Genomic DNA, 19,804 nt, shown 5'->3' on the forward strand with positions numbered 1-19,804 from the left:
TATGTGGGAAATCCAGCCAAAGAGAATGCAGCCCCTTCTGCTTCCCAGGCTGAAAAGCTTTCTACTGGCTGGATGTTATTTCAAGAGCTGTGCATCCCACCCATAGGCTTCTGTGAATCCAGAAGCTGATGGGCTCTGACGCCTTGCAAGCATCAAACTTATTCATGTTCAGGAATGGGAGGGTCAGGGCCATTGACACACACCAGTATCCTGCTGCCTATTATTTCCTGCCAATTCTGGCAGCTTTCCAAGCTCTGACATGACAGGTGGATGGAGTTCACAAGGAAATCATGTCATGAGCCAGTTTTCCAGGAAAGCTGTTAACTCAATCCAGAAAGTGGGCTCTTGAGGCAGAAAGGGAATCAACTGAGTGGGAATGCTCTGATTTTTTTTAGGAGAAGAGAGGAAATCTTTCTGATAACCCAACTTTATCCAATGTAGGGGAGATTCTATTTTAGAATATTTGATTCCTGAATGGAAGTAGGGTGGACTTTTCTTCACCCTACTCTTCATTTGGTGAATCATGTACTGGACCAGAGAGTTCCTAGTGGAATCGATATGAAAGCAAGTTAATATCATTTGGCATACATGGAGACCAGGCATTAAATCCTCTTTTTTTTTTTTTTTGCTACCGGTTCAGAACTCCGCTCTGCTGTCCATGACAACGTCTGGGTGGGTGGGCGGAGCCTCTCGCCACCTCCACTACCGCTTCGCCCGAACTGGGGCAAACCAACAGAATACTACTTCTGATGGAGACGTAGATGTAGAAATTCATAACTGAGCAAGGATAAATAATGAGCATAATTTGGGGATACATTTACAAGATTATTGGTGTTATTCCCTCTGCCAGCTTGTTTTAAGAGCACTCCTGGGATAGCCACATTGAGATGGGCAGTTAGAATATTTGCAGACTGACAGCTCTAGTTCAATCAATTAAAAGACATATCATGTAGTTATTTTTGCCCTTTCCTGATTAAAACATTATGTTTCCATTAAGTTAAAATCAAAAGATAAGATAGAGGGTAAAGTAGTTAAACTGGAAGGTGCCATTATTTGGACTCCCTTCAATTCTGTGAATCAGGCAGGGTCATTACTAGATGTAAATATCACTGAGGAACATCTTGAGCTGGGGAAATTTCAGAGGGGAACTGAGGGGGACTAGGTAATACTTTTGGATGTATTATTTCTTTCAATGGGGCCAACAAAGAAGGGAGCATGCACAAAGAATTAAAGGATATATGAAAAAGAAATCCCCTCCCATTTGCTCTTCCTGAGCAAGCCCACCAGTGCATAGGAAGCTATTTCATTTCCAGCAATCATCCCTCCCTAATTCATTTTTGGCTGAATTATGCTTTTTAACACTCATTTTGCCTAAATAAATGGTCAATAAGAGATCACTTTGCTTAAGGTCATTAAAAATATTAGGGGAAGTTCTCTTGCAATGTAAAGTTGTGGCACAGAGTAAGAGTTAGAAAAACATACATGTTGCAAAAGAGCTACTGTCCGTTACACATATCCGCATAAGGGTTCTTGTTCAATCACCTCTGACCCACCACGGCATTCAGGAGTTTGAAACCTGATCCAAACCTGAAAAGGCTTGAATGATATTGAGCTGAAAGTTTGGGTTAAAAAAAAAAAGGCTCATTCTCTCATATCATTCTTGGGAGAAGTATTTCTGTTTTCTATACTCACGTGCCATTCAGAGGGTTGGCTGGTGGTTTCAGTGCACCTGAATTTTACAACACACCCAGTCAAATTGCTGGGCTAAACAAAATTCCAGCAGGGGGGAAAAAAAGCATATTACAGCCAGAACATGCTATCTTTGTTTTCCTAGTTGAAGCTTGATCAGAATTATTGCTTTAGTATGGGAGTGACCCCCTTTGCCTTGAAAATGATAACCACTGCCCTCGTTCTGAATTAGAGTGGGTTTTAAAATCCTCTGTCCACTGATTTAGCAATGCTGTGTGTCCTGCTAATTGTCACTCTGTGCCACAGCTTTATATTGTAAGAGAACACCCCCTAATATTTTTAATGACCTTAAGCAAAGTGATTGACATAAGATACCCGTGTCAGATGTTCTAGTGACGCAATATGTTCTCCCCAGTAGCAGGAAAGCTTCCTGCCGTGATTAAGTTCGAGCTATGAAAAGTGCTAAAATGTGTGGTCAGCTTTCCTCTGATGCAAGTGATTTTATTATAGTGTCTGGTAACTGTGGAGTGTAGCAACACAAATACGGAGTCTAAACATCCCCTCCCATATGTATAGCTGCTGCTCTATTTAAATCACAGCTTGCACTTTAGAAGGCTAGGGTCTCAGTTGTGAGCACTGTTTCCATGTGCACATTTTTAACAAAAGGGTTGGGGTTATTCATGCAATGATGTTATCTCCACCGTTCCTTCATTAGGAGAAAACCAGTAGTAGTCTGAGAGGAAAACTATGGGGGTTGATTTTACATCTCTCTAGACACAGACCATTACAAGCACTTGCAATTTAAAAGTTGCAACCCTATTCACATTTACTGACAAGCAAATTCTATTGGACAAAAAAATAGGACATTTCAGTTGTATGCACAACTGAGCCACAGGCTTACATCCATCTGTAGGAGAGAAGATTCTTAATCAGCCATATGGCTCTATCTCTAAAATGTAGGACTACAATGGCCAATTTCACAAACACCTTGGATCTTTTTTCTATTACATTCTTACAGTGCAGGATGTCATGACCCAAGTCACATCCTTTAGTTTGGAAACTTTCAGTCTATTCCCAGATGAATCTTACACACTGAGGAAGGAATGACACTTTGAACATGATCGGATAGACTCTGTTGTTACTACTTAACATGCTAACATGCCACAGAACTGAGTCTTAACACTGGAAATAGGCTGAGATGCTTTTGCTCAAGTCCTGGACATACCCCAAATTACAGCTTCTATGGCATGTAGAGAGATAGAAGAAACAGAATTCCGAGACCAACTTTGTCTCTCACCTCACGTGTTGTTTTGGGGTACAAGAACTTATATGTATCTGAGGTTCATGCTTTATATTTTTTGGGGGGGCAACATTTTTTTTTGACCAAGCAACACATCTCTGCAAGCATAGTCTCTGTTGGGAGTCAGATTACATCAGTGAAGTTCAATGGCAAAGCAACAGTGAATGAAGCAGGGCCGTCATTGTTTCTGACATCATTTTCAGTCTCTCTATTGCCCTTTTGCTTTTTTACTCCTAGAAAGTTGAAATCACTTACCTAAAGTCTGAATTTTGTTCCTGCAAGAGGCTGTTGAAATTAGGTTGAAGGTATACGAAATGAGGCAATGGGCTTCTCTGTTACGGCAGTAGTCACCTCCAGCCAACAGCTTCTCCCATGCCAACCGACAGCCACATTTTAAGGCATTTCCTGAAGGCCAGGAGAGGGGGGATAGATCTCACCTCCAGTGGCAAGATGTTCCAAAAGGCAGAGGCAGAGAAGACTTTTCTCCTGTACCCCCCAGCTGCAATTCCTTGCCCGATGGGGTCCGCAATAGGATATCTTACTAGCCTGTAGAGAATGGCCCAATCCCATTAAGGAAATATGGTTCCTCAGATATCATGGACCTACACCATAAAGGGTTTTAAAGTTAGTTAATTCAACACCTTGAATTAGCTGAAAGTAGATCAGCAGCCAGTGCCACGTGATGTCACGTGTGCTACCCTAAGAGCCTCAAAACTGTCCATACTGTTGCATTCTTGAACAATTGTAGCTTCCAAATACTCTTCAAGGGTAGCTCCATGTAGAGTGCATGATCTAAATGGCAGATGACCAGAAGATGAGTCACTGAGCACATGGCCTCACAATCCAGACAAGGGTACAGTTGGCACACAATCCCAAATTGTGGAAAGGTTCTTCTAAACATGACTGCCACCTGCTCTTTGAGCAGGAGTCACGAGTCTAGGAAAATCCCCAAGTTGCACGTCTATCTGGAGTACAGCCACTCCATCCAGAACTAACAATAATAAACCCATGGATCCAAAGATTCCACAATTACTCCATCTTACCAGAATTCAATAACAGCCTATTGTCCCCCATCCAGACCCCTACAGCATCTAGGTGCTGTGAAAGCACAGCCACAACATCACTTGGATTACAAGTGAAACATGGCTAGCATCCACTTTGAATTAAATTCAGTGATCTGCTAGAATCATTTTATTTGCCCTTAAGGCATTTAATGTTACTATTTCAATTTGGGTTTCATTTCAGCTCTTTGAAATGTTACTGCTTTAGGCTTGGTTCATAGGATCTTTTATTGTATTTTCAGTTTTTAACATAGATTTTGCATACACTGCCCCATACATTTCTTAAATAAAAGATGCAGAAGAGAAAGTTCAACATTAGCAGAATTTTAGAGGTTCAACTGCACTTAATAATCCGTAATTATAAAAGCTTTCAGGGACTGGATAAAAGTTCCACCTGCAAAGTTAAATGTTCTTCCTCTCTAGTGTCACGTGTTCCTTAGCATTTCAGTAGGGCAGGGATGAACAAAATACATTGAAGCCGTCTCTGGCTGTGCATTCGTATCATTCATATCCATACTGGTCTTCTGGGATGGATCAGTACAGGTAGTCCTCAACTTACAACAGTTCATTTAGTGACCATTTGAAGTTAACGGCACTGGAAAAGTGACTTATGACCATTTTTCATACTTATGACCACTGCAGCATCCCCATGGTCATGTGATTGATATTTGGATGTTTGACATTTGACTCACATTTATGATGGTTGCAGGATCCCAGCTAGGTCACGTAATCACATTTTGCAACCTTCTGAAAAGTAAAGTCAATGGGACAACCATATTCACTTAACAATTCGGGTTACTAATTTAACAACTACAGTGATTCAGTTAAGAAATGTGGCAAGAAAAGTCATAGCATGGGGCAAAACTCCCTTAACAAATTTCTCACTTAGTAACATAAATTTTTGTGATCAATTATGGTTGTAAGCTGAGGAATACCTGTACCAGATCAGAATGGAAATAACTAAACTTTGTGAAGCTCTAGCAGCAGAAATTGTTTATTATTTTTAAAATGTAGGGTTCATTAGAAAAATATCAAAACCACCCCAAAGTGCTAAGTATGAGAGCATTATAATAATGAAATTTATAGAAAAAAAGTCACTTTGAGCTATACAGATATTTTGTTTACTTTGGGCTAATAGGCATAGAGATTAATCCCCCGCCCATGAGCACCCAAAATTTTTGAAAAAGTACCATACATTTCTTAGGAACAAAACAAGAGTAGAGAAGTGATCTGAGAATTCACTAATGCAATTACTGTAGGCGTTAAAAAAATAAGTTGATGAAATATGTATATGAACTTTTCATCTATTGAAAACCTAAATGCCACAAAATTGGAGGAGAAAGCCGTGAGCAGGCTTTTGGCATTTTTAGGTGTTTTCTGATTGCCTTCTCAATTTTCTTGACTTTTCCTGTTTCTAACATTATCCAAGCATTCAGAATACAGGTGAAACTCGAAAAATTAGAATATCGTGCAAAAGTTCATTTATTTCAGTAATTCAACTTAAAAGGTGAAACTAATATATGAGATAGAGTCATTACATGCAAAGCGAGATAGTTCAAACTGTGACTTGTCATAATTGTGATGATTATGGCTTACAGCTCATGAAAACCCCAAATCCACAATCTCAGAAAATTAGAATATTGTGAAAAGGTGCAATATGCTAAGCTCAAAGTGTCCCACTCTAATCAGCTAATTAAGCCATAACACCTGCAAAGGTTCCTGAGCCTTTAAATGGTCTCTCAGTCTGGATCAGTAGGAATCACAATCATTGGAAAGACTGTTGACCTGACAGTTGTGCAGTAAACCATCATTGACACCCTCCATAAGGAGGGAAAGCCTCAAAAGGTAATTGCAAAAGAAGTTGGATGTTCCCAAAGTGCTGAATCAAAGCACATTAATAGAAAGTTATGTGGAAGGGAAAAGTGTGGAAGAAAAAGGTGCACAAGCAGCAGGGATGACTGCAGCCTGGAGAGGATTGTCAGGAAAAAGCCATTCAAAGGTGTTGGGGACTTTCACAAGGAGTGCACCGAGGCTGGAGTCAGTGCATCAAGAGCCACCACACAAAGGCGGATCCCGGACATCGGCTTCAAATGTCGTATTCCTCTTGTCAAGCCGCTCCTGAATAACAAACGTCAGAAGCGTCTTACCTGGGCTAAAGAAAAACAGACCTGATCTGTTGTTCAGTGGTCCAAAGTCCTCTTTTCTGATGAGATCAACTTTTGCATCTCATTAGGAAACCAAGGACCCAGAGTATGGAGGAAGAATGGAGAGGCACACATTGCAAGATGCTTGAAGTCCAGTGTGAAGTTTCCACAGTCTGTGCTGATTTGGGGAGTCATGTCATCTGCTGGTGTTGGTCCACTGTGCTTCATTAAGTCCAGGGTCAACGCAGCCATCTACCAGGAGAATTTTGGATCACTTCATGCTTCCTTCCGCAGACAAGCTTTATGGGGATGCTGACTTCATTTTCCAGCAGGACTTGGCACCTGCCCACACTGCCAAAAGCACCAAAACCTGGTTCAATGATCGTGGGATTACTGTGCTTGATTGCCCAGCAAACTTGGCTGACCTGAACCCCATAGAGAATCTATGGGGCATTGCCAAGAGAAAGATGAGAGACATGAGACCGAACAATGCAGAAGAGCTGAAGGCTGCTATTGAAGCATCCTGGTCTTCCATAACACCTCAGCAGTGCCACAGGCTGATAGCTTCCATGCCACGCCAGGTTGAGGCAGTAATTGCTGCAAAAGGGGCCCAAACCAAGTACTGAGTACATATGCATGCTTATACTTTTCAGAGGTCCAATATTGTTCTATGTACAATCCTTGTTTTATTGATTGCATGTAATATTCTAATTTTCTGAGATTGTGGATTTGGGGTTTTCATGAACTGTAAGCCATAATCATCACAATTATGACAAATCACGGCTTGAACTATCTTGCTTTGCATGTAATGAGTCTTATCTCATATATTAGTTTCACCTTTTAAGTTGCATTACTGAAATAAATGAACTTTTGCACGATATTTTAATTTTTCGAGTTTCACCTGTAGCTTGGAGTACAACAACAAAAATCTTTGGTGCAGAAGACAGAGTTGAGGAGGAGGGCAATAAGCAGAGGCAATGCATAAGGACGGGGAGGCAAATAACATTTCAAGATGGGTTGGCCAAATGGGTGTAGAAGGAAAAAGGGAATTGCTTTATTTGCAGCCCTCTGTAAATCAAGCAAACATGCTAATCAATGAAGCATGCAATGAAATTGCTATTTTCATTTTGGGGGATTGCACTGAGGCAGGCTCTATTTGTTCCACACAAAGGTAAACAACAGGTAGAAGCAGATTTTTTTCAAGAGAAATCTGGAGTAGAAAAACAGCTAAAGTTTAGGTGCTTCCATGTCTTTCGTAGAACAGAAAAATATAGAATTATTTACCACTATAGTGACACAGATTTATTTGCAAGTATTAGCCATAATAGAATTGTTCACAGGCTCCTCTTCCCAGTTGCTTTCAAAAGTTGCTTCTCAGAAAAGTAATTCAAGGTAAGCTCTTGTTACATATATATATATACTTGAAACAAATAATTCTATGAAAAGGGATAGCTGTTAACAAAGAATTACCTTGTTCTTATGGGCATATATACATTACCAATTGCTTACTGCTATCTTTGACTATAACAGGTTTTTTTCACCTTAGCTAGTTTGTCTTGCTTTTAAGTTTATAATATAAATGGAGAGGGAGGGGTAAATGCCGATAGGAGACTAAATGGAAGGAAGAAACTACTAAACCTAATTCACCTTGAAATATGTTTATGATAAAATGGATACCAAATTATTCCTGATTTTGCAAGAACTGTTTACTTAGCATTGATAAATCCAAACAGTTATTAATAAAAGACATCCTGTAGCCCAAATGAAAATAAATAGATTTGTGCATTCTGTGACCTCTCTGTCTTTTTTAAAGTGTTTTTTTTAAAAATGTAGTTCTTAAGCAAACAGGTTCCTCTGGTTAGCCACTAGAACTGTCTGGCTTTCACGCCTCTTGGTCTTCTTGTGGTGCTGGCGGATTTTCCAGCATAATGCACTTGACACCAGCAGAAAGAGTCCAGATGACAAGAGAATCAAACCAAACACGGAGATGATGGATCCATGGGAGTTGAAGCTATATGCCACCGCAGTGACCACCACCCCAGCAATGAGAATCACCACCCCAAATGGGATCGTACAGCGGTAGCAGGAGAGTTCAGCTCCCCCTGTAGCAGCCGTCAGTTGGCATTCACTCACCAAAGGGACAGCCATTACCCTGCAGTCATTGTTGTTGCTTTTCTCCTGTGTTGCACATTGAGGACACTTGGAACTTCCCAAGATCTCTTTAATTGGCTCGTCTGTCATCTTGCAATGTTTGACTAGCTTCTCTTGCATCAATGCTGAGGCTTGGGTGTTGTTTGAAAGGTTTCAGCTGTGAAAAGGAAATGGATTTGAATGCATGAATATTTCTGGACTATCTCTAGAAACAGGATGGACAATCTGCAGCCCCACATCTCTTTAACTCCCAGAGTCCTTTCTAACCCAGAGTCCATGGGATTTTGAAACGAGAAAGCAAATTGCATTATAAGAGTCTTAAAATAACATGGAACTGCTTGCAGCATCCCAACAAATCCAAGAATAACCTGGACTCATTTATCTGCTACAACACTTCCTATGGTACCCCTTATTCTTTCCTGGATAATGTTAAGACCATAGTCTACTTCAGGGGTGAAATTCAGCAGGTTCTGACAGGTTCTGGAGAACCGGTAGCGGAAACTTTGAGTAGATCGGAGAACCGGCAAATTCCACCTCTGGCTGGCCCCAGAGTGGGGAGGGAATGGGGATTTTGCAGTATCCTTCCCCTGCCATGCCCACAAAGCCATGACCATAGAACCGGTAGTAAAAAAAATGAATTTCACCACTGGTCACCATTGGGAGACAAGAATATTTTTCCCCACAGCTATTATTCCTAACCTTGGAGTAATTAGCAAATCCTGTCATTTGCTTTGTTGAAAGCTAGGAGAAAATGAATCTTTCAAATGCAATTCGGAGCCATCTTCTGTGTTTTTACATTTTTAACTTAAAACTCAGACATTTCTCTACTACAATTTTGTAGTGATTCATTTGTTGTAATTCAATAATTGTGAGTTAGAGTATAGATTGAGTAGTAAAAACGGCATAAGGAAATATTTTTGAAGTGTTAACAGGACAATCATTGGAATTGTTCAACGTAAGTGCAACTGGTGTTCATCTAAATGTTATGGCATAAATGGTATCATAATATTAAAAGATACAAAAATTATATCAAGACCAGCAATTTCTTCTACATCTCCTGTACAGGTAAGGAATAGTTCCAGCTTTTTCCATAGCACATCTATATTATTTTGCATGCACAGTAAGAAGATACAAACTCTGGTGTCTCTAGTTACACAATGTATCAACAGCAGGTGAAGGGAAGGATCTCTGCTGAAGATATTTTTTTCTCCATGAACAGTGGTAGATCACTTCTTCCAATGGCCATTGCTCTTCTTTTTATAACTTATACTATATATTATGTAGGACTGTTGGGAAGGGCTTGGTTAGCTGTGGTGATCCAAATATAGAATGTTATTTGTCTACAAAATTTCACTGGCTTCAATTCTGATTAATGTATTTTTGGTTATTTATACAATTTTGGATTCTTAATAGGACATACTAGGAGCGTAATAGCATTATGTTCTTTTGTAATGATTGCTGTGGAACTGTTTAATTGATCCTGAAGTTTCTGATTCAAGACGGGGTTTGAAACAATTAAAGAAATATGGGTTGATCTGTGATCATCATATAAAATTTGTTTTTGTTTTTACTGATCCCACTGAAATCAAGGAGAAAAAGAGAAAGTTGGTGTAGAACTGTCAAGTTTTAACTTATTCAGGTCAGTGCCTCAATAGAACTAACTACCATATACTTTGCAGGTATCTTTTACTTATTGAAAACATTTACTCTGAGCCTTTCCAAACCTTAAGGCAGTTTCCAACAATACAACAATGAAAATAGAAAATTATTTGTGATTTTTCAGGCTACTAGACTGCACAGCTCACACAAGACAAAGTGATCCCCTACTGTTTCTATGTGCAGCCTTCTCCCAGTCATTTGCAAACAGTCATTTCCTTCCAGATGGAAGAAAAGCAGGGAGCATGAATGTTTACAACACCTGCTAATTCTGGCTTTTACAAAAGCACTGAGACTTTCCCTGGCCAGCCTGAAAAACTCAGTGGAAAAGAGGTAAGAAGAGGGAGGAAAAAATATTTCCAATTTAAGATAGCAGAATCAAATACCCTTGTTGGACCAACACTCCTATTTATACCCTAATTAGGAATAATCTCAGCATAAAAATATTTTAATAAAATATTCATTTCCGTTTTTGGAGAGTAACCGAACATGAATTATTCTAGCACAGCGGGACTGGAGTGATACTACTGTAGTGCTATACACTGCTGAATGTGTATTTTGCGACTATTCTTAGATTTTTATCCCATCTTTATATTTAGTTAACTTAAGGCAGCAAACATATCTAATTCTCCCAATTCCTATTTTCTCCACAACAACTCTGTGATATGGATTGGGTCAAGTGATGAACTGGCCCAAAGTTATCAGCTAGCTTTCATGTTAAAAGGAGGCCTAGAGCTCACACTCTTCTGATTTCTAGGCCAGCACCTTTATCATCACATCAGATTGGCTCTCCATTTCCCCATTGAAAGTCACCATTTGTAAAGTAAAAATCACATAACAAGGTTTGTTGATTTTTATTTAATATTACGGTAGACATTTTAGTTTAGAATATGTGGTCTCTTATGAATGAACTAGCTTACTGTACTTACACATACACATACGCCCCACCATGGCCATCAAAAATTGAATACTGATTTTTAATTAACTTTGTAATCAAGATTATTTTTCATTCTATTTAAAAGAATAACTATTTTATCAGCCATAACAAAACAATAAGAATGCTAACAAAAGGTTTAAATTATATTTGTCCAAGTATCTCAAAAGGATACACCCAATGTTCCTAACATGTTATATATTAAATAAGTATATAACCGAGGGTGTATTGATAAAATCCATCTCACAGTCTCTTAATTAATAAGGTAAAAACACTTTGCATTTTATATTCATGCTATGGCGATAATCAACTGAGGCCTACTAATGCAGTTGTTTAAATATTACATGGCATGGACTTGTGGAAATGTGTTTCCAACAGCATAGAAACGAATAAGGATTATAGGTAGAATAACTTTAATATTCAAGGGCCAGCCAAAACATCTTATGAAAAGAAGTTCATAGCAAGAGAGGCTCACTAATGATATTCATTCCAACTTAAAGTGCTTTTGAAAAGTCATGATTTAATGGCCTTTCTCAAAACTAACAAAATATCTAATGAATATAATTAACCAATATGGTCAAGTATCTGGGTTCAAAGTAAACCTAGGGAAGACAAAGATGATAGCTAAAAATATGACCACGAACCAAAAAAAAAAAAAGAATTAGAAAGAGTAACAGGATGTGAGATAGTAAAAAAGGTTAAATATTTAGGAATTCATATTTCAACTTCAAATGGGAAATTATATAAGTACAATTATGAACTATTATGGCATAAAATACAGATAGAAATGAATAATTGGAAAAAATTACAATTGTCTTTGTTGGGAAGGATAGCTGCAGTTAAAAGGAATGTTTTGCCCAAGTTTCTATTTCTTTTTCAAATGATACCAATACTTAAAAAAGATGCAAATTTGGAAGAATGGCAGAAAGGCATTAACAACTTTGTTTGGGCAGGAAAGAAACCGAGAATAAAACTTAAAATAATGCAAGACATACGTGAAAGAGGAGGCTTAAAAATGCCCAACTTAAAATTATACTATGAAGCAGCAGTTTTAACAATAATTAGCGATTGGATTAACCTAACAGAGGATAAAATATTGAATATTGAGGGTTATGATTTGGTATATGGCTGGCATGCTTATTTAATATATGACAAGAAGGCCGACAAGATCTTTAAAAGTCATATTTTAAGGAATGCCTTACTGCGTGTCTGGAAAAAATATCAATATAGGCTAAACGACAAGATACCTATGTGGGGGGTGCCCAGACACGCTATAGAGAACATAAGTATAGAAAAAAAAACAAGATGTAATTACATATGCAGAACTTCTTAGTATGGATAGAGGTGTACTACAGTTAAAATTTTTGAATGCATTAAGAGTCGAAAGGGTAATTCAAACCTGGTTTCAGTATGGAAAGGCTAGATGGAAAAAAGACCAGAAAACTGGTATCATCCAAAATGAGGATAATTTGATAAAACAAATTAGGGACCAGGGTCAAATGCACATAAAAAGGTTGTATAATGTATTGATAGAAATAGACTCAGAAACAGAATTAGTTAAAGATTGTATGATAAAATGGGCACAAAACTTTGAAGAACCAATAATGATGGAAACATGGGAAGAGATCTGGGTAAGAAATGTAAAATTTACACAAGCTCAGAACTTGAGAGAGAATTTCTACAAGATGCTGTACAGATGGCATTTAGATCCAAAAAGGCTAGCCTGTATGTATCCGAATCTACAATCTAAATGTTGGAGATGTGACTGTGTTGGTGCCACGTACTACCATATTTGGTGGACTTGTAAAAAAGTTAAAGCATTTTGGATAAAAATATGGTGGGTTATTCATAATATTTTGAAAAAGAGGATAAAGTTCACACCCCAGTTGTTTTTGTTAGGCATAGTTTCAGATTGTACTGTCATAGAGAACAATCTGATTTTGAACCTAACGACGGCAGCAAGATTGTTGGTGGCGCAATACTGGAAGAAGGAAGAGTTGCCCACTATTCAAGAATGGACGTTAAAAGTAGTAAACTTAGCAGAGATGGCCAAAATTTCAGCGTATCTGAAGGATCACTCAGATGAGAAGTACAAGCTGGATTGGAGAAGATGGATTGACTATATTCAAAACAAATACCGGACTAAAAAATTTCAGTTAGTTTTTGAATGAAGGCATAAAGAATGTTACAATTTATTCAAAGTTAGTTTAATAAAGGGGGAGTTAAAGCACAAGAATAGTAACATGTTAAAATTAGTTAGCTTATGTTAGCATATGGTTGTTAAATGTCTATACCCTGTATTTTGCTCTGGGAAGTCGGGGGGAGGGAGGGTGGGAACAGGGAAGGGTAAGGGGGGTGATAATTGTAAAATTTATTAACATTTTTAATAAGAAGATTAAAAAAATAAAAGGAAAAAAATAGCCAAAAAAACCTAACAGAATGGAGGACAACCTAATTTTGGGAATCTGCTGCTTCAAAATGAAATCTGGGATTGAGAAGGTTCATTCCTGCAGCATCTAAAATGACAATCTTTAAAAGAGAGAGCTCGTCCTACCATGCAAGAAGCTATGGAGGACTTTAAAGATGACATTGAATAACATCTGGAAAAGAACAAGCACCCCATACAACTCTTGAAATAGAAGTGTCACTTGGGAGAAACATAAGGCTTCCTCCACTCTTCAAGCCAATGCAGTCAATGCATTCTGAATCAATCTAAGCTTCTGGATGCTCTTCAAAGGAAGCCTCACATATATTGCAGTAATTCGGTAATAAGCGGCTAAGGTACAAGTGATCCAGAATTTATGTCTGCTAGTCTTGAGATCATCTAACATACCAGATGTAATCTGGTGACATTTGCCACTGGCTCTTTGTCAGAAGCTGGAAGTCCAGAGGGACCGCCAGATTATGAACCAGTTCTAAAAAAGGAAGTAAAACCAAAGATGGAATGTCTCTGGTACTGGAAATTCTCCATGTCCATTGCTACTTTGTTTTGTCAGGATTGAGCTTTTTTCATCAGATCCTAATTAACCTTCAAAGACTAGGACTGTGATGGTGAACCTATGGCACGTGTGCCACAGGTGGCACACACAGCCATTTGTTAGAGCACGTGAGGTGTTGCCCTGTCAGCTCCAACGCACATAACTTCAGCCTTCCTTTGAGACCATTTTTCACCCTCCTTGAAGCTCCGGAGGGCAAAAACTGGCCCTAAGGGGAAACCAGAAGTCCATTCCCGAACTTCTGGGTTCCCCGTAGGTCTGTTTTTCGCCCTCCGGAGGCTTCAGGGAAGCTCCTGAAGCTTCTGGAGGGCCTCCAGGGGTGTCGGGGGGGGAGGCTGTTTTTCACCCTCCCCAGGCTCCTAGAAAGCATCTGGAGCCTGGGGAGGGTGAAAAAATGTGGCAAAAGCAGGGGGGATGTGCGCACATAGCATTATGGGTGTGGCATGCCTGCGCACGACCTCCCTGTGCTCCCCGTGCTTTTGGCACGGGAGCCAAAAAAGGTTAGCCATCACTGGACTAGGACAAGGCTTCTTGTTCAGCCCAATGTCAAGATGAGCATCATCAGCATACTGATGATATGTGACTCCATGCCAATGAATATCCTCCCTAGCAGCTTCATATAGATATTAAATAGGAAGGATAAAATATCAAGTATTACTACTGACTGAAAACTCCCCTTCAGGAAGGAGGAAAACCACAATAAAATAATGTCCCCTACGCCTAACTCTTAAAGTCAGGCTACAATAAACAGAGGTCTCAAATGCCATATAGAGGTACAGCAAGACCATGAGAGTCATACTTCCACTATCCCTGGCTCATTTACAGGCCTGAAATAAGACTGAAAAAGCATGTAGACAATCTATTTCCTACAGTGTTCTTCAACCTTATCAATATCCTTCCCTAAAAAGAGAATGTTAGAGACTGGACAACAGCTATTTATTATAACTAGATTAAGTGATAGCTTCTTAAGAAGAAGGTACACTATTACCTTTGTAAAGACAGGGAGTACTACTGCCTCTCTCAAGAGTGTATTAACCACTACCCTGGCCCAGTCACCTGCTAGCTCCTTGGAGACTTTCACCAAGCAGAAAGACAGGCATCCAAACCACAAGCGGCAGAGCCAGTACGGTGAAGAACATTGTCCCCTTCCTGAGAACTGAAAGAATCAAACTCTCCTAATTAAACTTGCAAGGAACACTCTTAGTTACCGCAATAGGATCTGCCTACTTAGCACTCAGTTCCAAATAGATATGATTTTTCTCATCTTTATTTAATATGGTAATGGTAACTTTAAATAGGCCACTGAATAGTAAACTATGGATCAGCAACATGTATTTTAGCGCTCATATTAGTATATGTAAGCTCAAGCTACACTCTTATAAGATGCAGAAATACTTGCTCTTTGTCTTTTCCTGATGTTGCTTTAGGTGTCTCTTCTGCTGTTCACTTCCTGGAGCTCCTCAGTAATCCAAGTGCTCATGAACTGGTGTTTAGCAAGAGGCCACCTAGGTGCAATTCTGTGCAAAGCTGAAGCTGTCCAAGTATTCCCAGATCAGTGACGTGCGGTCAGTAGAGGCAGGGGAGGCAGGGCCTCACCTCTCTTCATGGAATAATAGTATATAATATTATATACTATATATAATATTATATACATCCGTCCGGCCGCGCCCGGGAGACGCGGAGGGAGCAATGTTGTCGGCGCCTCCGGATGACGAACCAGTCGCTTGCTTTCGTCATCGGGAGGCCGACAACATTTCTGCCTCCACGTCTCCCGGGCGCCGAAGCAGTCCGGCGAGCGAGCGAGCGAGGCAGCGAGATCTTCGGTCACTCGTCCACCGGACTGCTTCCGCATCTCCCGGGCGCGGATGGACGAAGGTAGCCAGAATGGCGCCGAAGCAGTCCGGCGAGTGAGGCAGCGAGATCTTCGGTCACTCGTCCACCGGACTGTCTTGGCGCCATTCTGGCTACCTTCGTCCATCCGCGCCCGGGAGATGCGGAAGCAGTCCGGTGGACGAGTGACCGAAGATCTCGCTGCCTCGCTCGCTCGCTCGCCGGACTGCTTCGGCGCCATTCTGGCTACCTTCGTCCATCCGCGCCCGGGAGATGCGGAAGCAGTCCGGTGGACGAGTGACCGAAGCTCTCGCTGCCTCGCTCGCTTGCTCGCCGGACTGCTTCGGCGCCATTCTGGCTACCTTCGTCCATCCGCGCCCGGGAGATGCGGAAGCAGTCCGGTGGACAAGTGACCGAAGATCTCGCTGCCTCGCTCGCTCGCTCGCCGGACTGCTTCGGCGCCATTCTGGCTACCTTCGTCCATCCACGCCCGGGAGATGCGGAAGCAGTCCGGTGGACGAGTGACCGAAGATCTCGCTGCCTTGCTCGCTCGCTCGCCGGACTGCTTCGGCGCCATTCTGGCTACCTTCGTCCATCCGCGCCCAGGAGACATGGAGGCAGAAATGTTATCGGCCTCCCGATGACGAAAGCAAGCGACTGGTTCGTCATCTGGAGGCGCCGACAACATTTCTCCCTCCGCGTCTCCCGGGCGCGGATGGACGAAGGGAGCCAGAATGGCGCCGAAGCAGTCCGGCGAGCGAGCGAGCGAGGCAGCGAGCGAGGCAGCGAGATCTTCGGTCACTCGTCCACCGGACTGCTTCCGCATCTCCCGGGTGCGGATGGACGAAGGTAGCCAGAATGGCGCCGAAGCAGTCCGGCGAGCGAGCGAGCGACGCAGCCTGATCTTCGGTTGCTTCCAGAGCCGGAGCGGGATGGAGCAGCCATCGCCTTGGAAGTGAGTCGCGCGGACGGAGCTTTTGGGCTGAGGAGAGAGGCAGGGACGGAGGGAGTGGGGGGAGAGGAGCCGCCCCCCTCAACCCCCAGGCAATGGGGAAAGCTTTCCCGAAATGGGGGGGGGTGTCGCGGGAAATAAAAAGGGCGCGCGCTGGGGGGGACGAAGGAGGCTTTGGCGTGCCTTAGAGGCGGGCGGGCAAGCAACGAAAGGAGCAGCGAGGGCGGGCGGTGGCTGCAGGCGGCAAGGCTTGAGCGGGGTGAAAGGGACTGGTGCCAGTGGAGGAAGTAATGCTACGCTGCGGTCCCCTTAATGTTCACTCAGGAAGGCGGAGAATGAGACCACGTGGTCTGCACACGTGGTCTGCACACGTGGTCCCATTCCCCGCCTTCCTGATGACGTCACCAGCCTCCCCAGCCATAACCCTCACCGCACGTCACTGTCCCAGATGGAGAGTAACACTTCAGCACAGAGACCCACCAGTGTTTGGAAATCCCCCCCTCCCCAAGTATTCTTTGGAAACCAAGTGGATCTATTATATTCTTGGGTCAGGCCAATTAAACGAGTCTACCTTCCTGTTTGGTAGTGCTGGTCAGATTCATAGCAATTAGAGAGTTATCTGACCACATTAAAGGACAGATGTTAACATTTATATATCACATTTGTTCCAAGCAATCATCAAGTCTAACACGTGAACCCCTACGTGAGTTGGGGCTGTGACTCAGATTATCTATCTATCCAAGTTTATCCATCTATTCTGGTAGTAGCTCTTCAATATCTTTGGCAAATAAGTTTCTTATTTAAAAAGAAAATAAAAATGAATAACATTTTGCTTTCTAAAGAAGAAAAAAGAAAACTAGTCAACTCTCAAAGTGAGCAACACAGGCCACGAGGTTAACCTAAAAACAAACCTAGAGATTATAGGCTTGGTTGTCAATTGGATAATCTCTTGGATATCCTTTTATGACTGATCTGGTTTAATTACAGTGGAAGTGTCATATGTCTGTTGCATACCACAATAAAAAAACTTGAGTTAAGCTATTATACCATATCATCTTTACTAACCATAACAATACTGCTGTCACTTCTTCAGTTGAGAAAACTAAAAGTATCCTTAAACACAGAGGCCTCAATATTTTTATTCTTATTATCCATTCAGCATCATCAATGTATGTCATGTTCTGCAAAGTTTTCTAAGCAAAAGTTATTTCTCCCCAGAAAGATTACTGTTTAACAATTGATAGTGAGAAAATCAAGATGAAACACGCATTGGAGTGTCTCTGTTTCATTCTTTAAATATGACTTATAATGCATTCTTCCTTTCTCTTTTTTGTAAATGCATGGTCCTATATTTTTCCTCTTCCACGGGGCAAATGTGAACACTCTCCTAATATCAACTTTTCTTCAAATCCAAAGAATAACAAAAATTTCCTTATGACAGAATACAAGTTAGGGCTGTACAAATCAAATATTGTACTATAACATAAATGGATAAGAAATATAGGGCAGAGATTGTTCATCTTAACAAACATGTTTAAAAAGCCTATTGAATGATGCATTTGTATTTATTTCTTCAGTTATACTGATGCACATTTATTTCTCATCTAAGACCATGATGATTTATTATTGTTCATGCACATAAACAAGAACCAGCTTCCACCTACCTCTTCTGCAAAACATTTATCATGGCTTGTTTTGGCAAGCAACGGTGAAGGTTTATTCCAAAAATCAGACTTTTATTCTCCAAATCAGTCGATGAACAGCAAAAATTGAGGGATTTTAACCATTTGTGTTGTTTTTTTCTTGTGAAAACCAGACACTCTATAATGGGACCTAGATAAAAGAAATTGGATAGAATGATATTTGCAAAAGGGTGAAGTTAACATAAATGATAGAAATATTCAATGTAAGAAACAGCATAAGCTTTGTTTATATATATATATATATATATATATATATATATATATATATATATATATGTGTGTGTGTGTGTGTGTGTGTGTGTGTGTGTGTGTGTGTGTGTGTGTGTGTATATGTATATATATATATATATATATATATATATATATATATATATATATATATATATATATATGTATATGTGTGTGTGTGTATATATATATATGTATGTATGTATATGTATATGTATATGTGTATATGTATATGTATATATGTATTTGTGTTACAACCCCTGGTATGCCAAATATGGGAGGGAGCCCACTACTCCCCCTTTCTGTCCTTCGGCTCATTACAGAAAACCATCCAGGCAGAAAACCATATTTTTCTTTTTAATGTTGCCTTTTTATATTTGTGTTGTATTTGTGCTGATAAATAAATAAAGGGAGACTACACACACACACACACACACACACACACAGAGTATTCAGGATTTCTCTTTATTAAATAAAGTATGCAGTGCAAAATGTATTAGTCAGACTATAGCTAACAGTTCTTAAGGTAGGGCAATATATGACAAACGAGCACATACAGCACAATTCCTCAATCAGTTTTGAGGAATTTTTGTTAATTAAATCCTGCTGTTAAAAGATTTTTTTAAAAAAACCAGGAAGTAAACACTACCAGTTATTTCCCTTTCTAGGGGAATTACCTTTCTTTGGGAGAGTTCAACATCATTCAGCCCACCAGATTAGAATTCCATAGAATAGACACCAGAGCTCTAGAAGCTCCATTATTTATGCCATTTGATCTGGTAACTTCATCCTTGTTTGTTCCTCATCAACTGCTCCAAAGAATTTTTTCAGCCTGGCTCATCTGACCAGAGAGGCCTCGAATATGACAGCGATCCAGAGGGAACAGGAAACACAAATCACTTGAGCAGCTTCTCTTCATATAGCATTCCAAATAAAACACTTGCATTTCTCTCTGTGAAGTAGACCCTACCTATATACAGCCCTGTCCTTAAGGAAAATGAATAACTACTTCAGGTGAGAGAAGCCGAGGAGCAGGATGCCAATTTCTCAGCCTGTCATCCTGTTCTTCCATGCTATCTTAGGTTATGGTGAGATTGAAATGATCTGCCTCATTCATTGTTTATTCTACGCTTGCTAAATCGGCTTGTTGCTTCAGGTAT

The 19,804-nt window shown here is 40.5% G+C and overlaps 1 protein-coding gene across 2 annotated transcripts; it reads right to left on the reverse strand.

Moving 5' to 3' along the window:
* Nucleotides 1-7,470: 7,470 nt before the first annotated feature.
* On the reverse strand, nucleotides 7,471-19,591 carry TMEM100 (transmembrane protein 100). 2 transcript variants are annotated; one of them, XM_081938197.1, is made up of 3 exons: nucleotides 19,322-19,591; nucleotides 18,378-18,546; nucleotides 7,471-8,502 (listed from the first exon to the last, which is right to left on the reverse strand). In XM_081938197.1, exon 3 carries the CDS (start codon nucleotides 8,463-8,465, stop codon nucleotides 8,031-8,033), a length of 435 nt encoding a protein of 144 aa, XP_081794323.1. In that variant the 5' UTR covers nucleotides 8,466-8,502; nucleotides 18,378-18,546; nucleotides 19,322-19,591; the 3' UTR covers nucleotides 7,471-8,030. The 2 variants fall into 2 exon arrangements, with proteins under 2 accessions (XP_081794323.1, XP_081794324.1); XM_081938198.1 differs by having other exon boundaries at nucleotides 19,294-19,591.
* Between the last annotated feature and the right edge of the window lie 213 nt (nucleotides 19,592-19,804).

Source organism: Natrix helvetica, assembly GCF_964273705.1.
Source record: "Natrix helvetica genome assembly, chromosome: 1".
In the NCBI taxonomy this organism is placed as follows: domain Eukaryota; kingdom Metazoa; phylum Chordata; class Lepidosauria; order Squamata; family Natricidae; genus Natrix; species Natrix helvetica.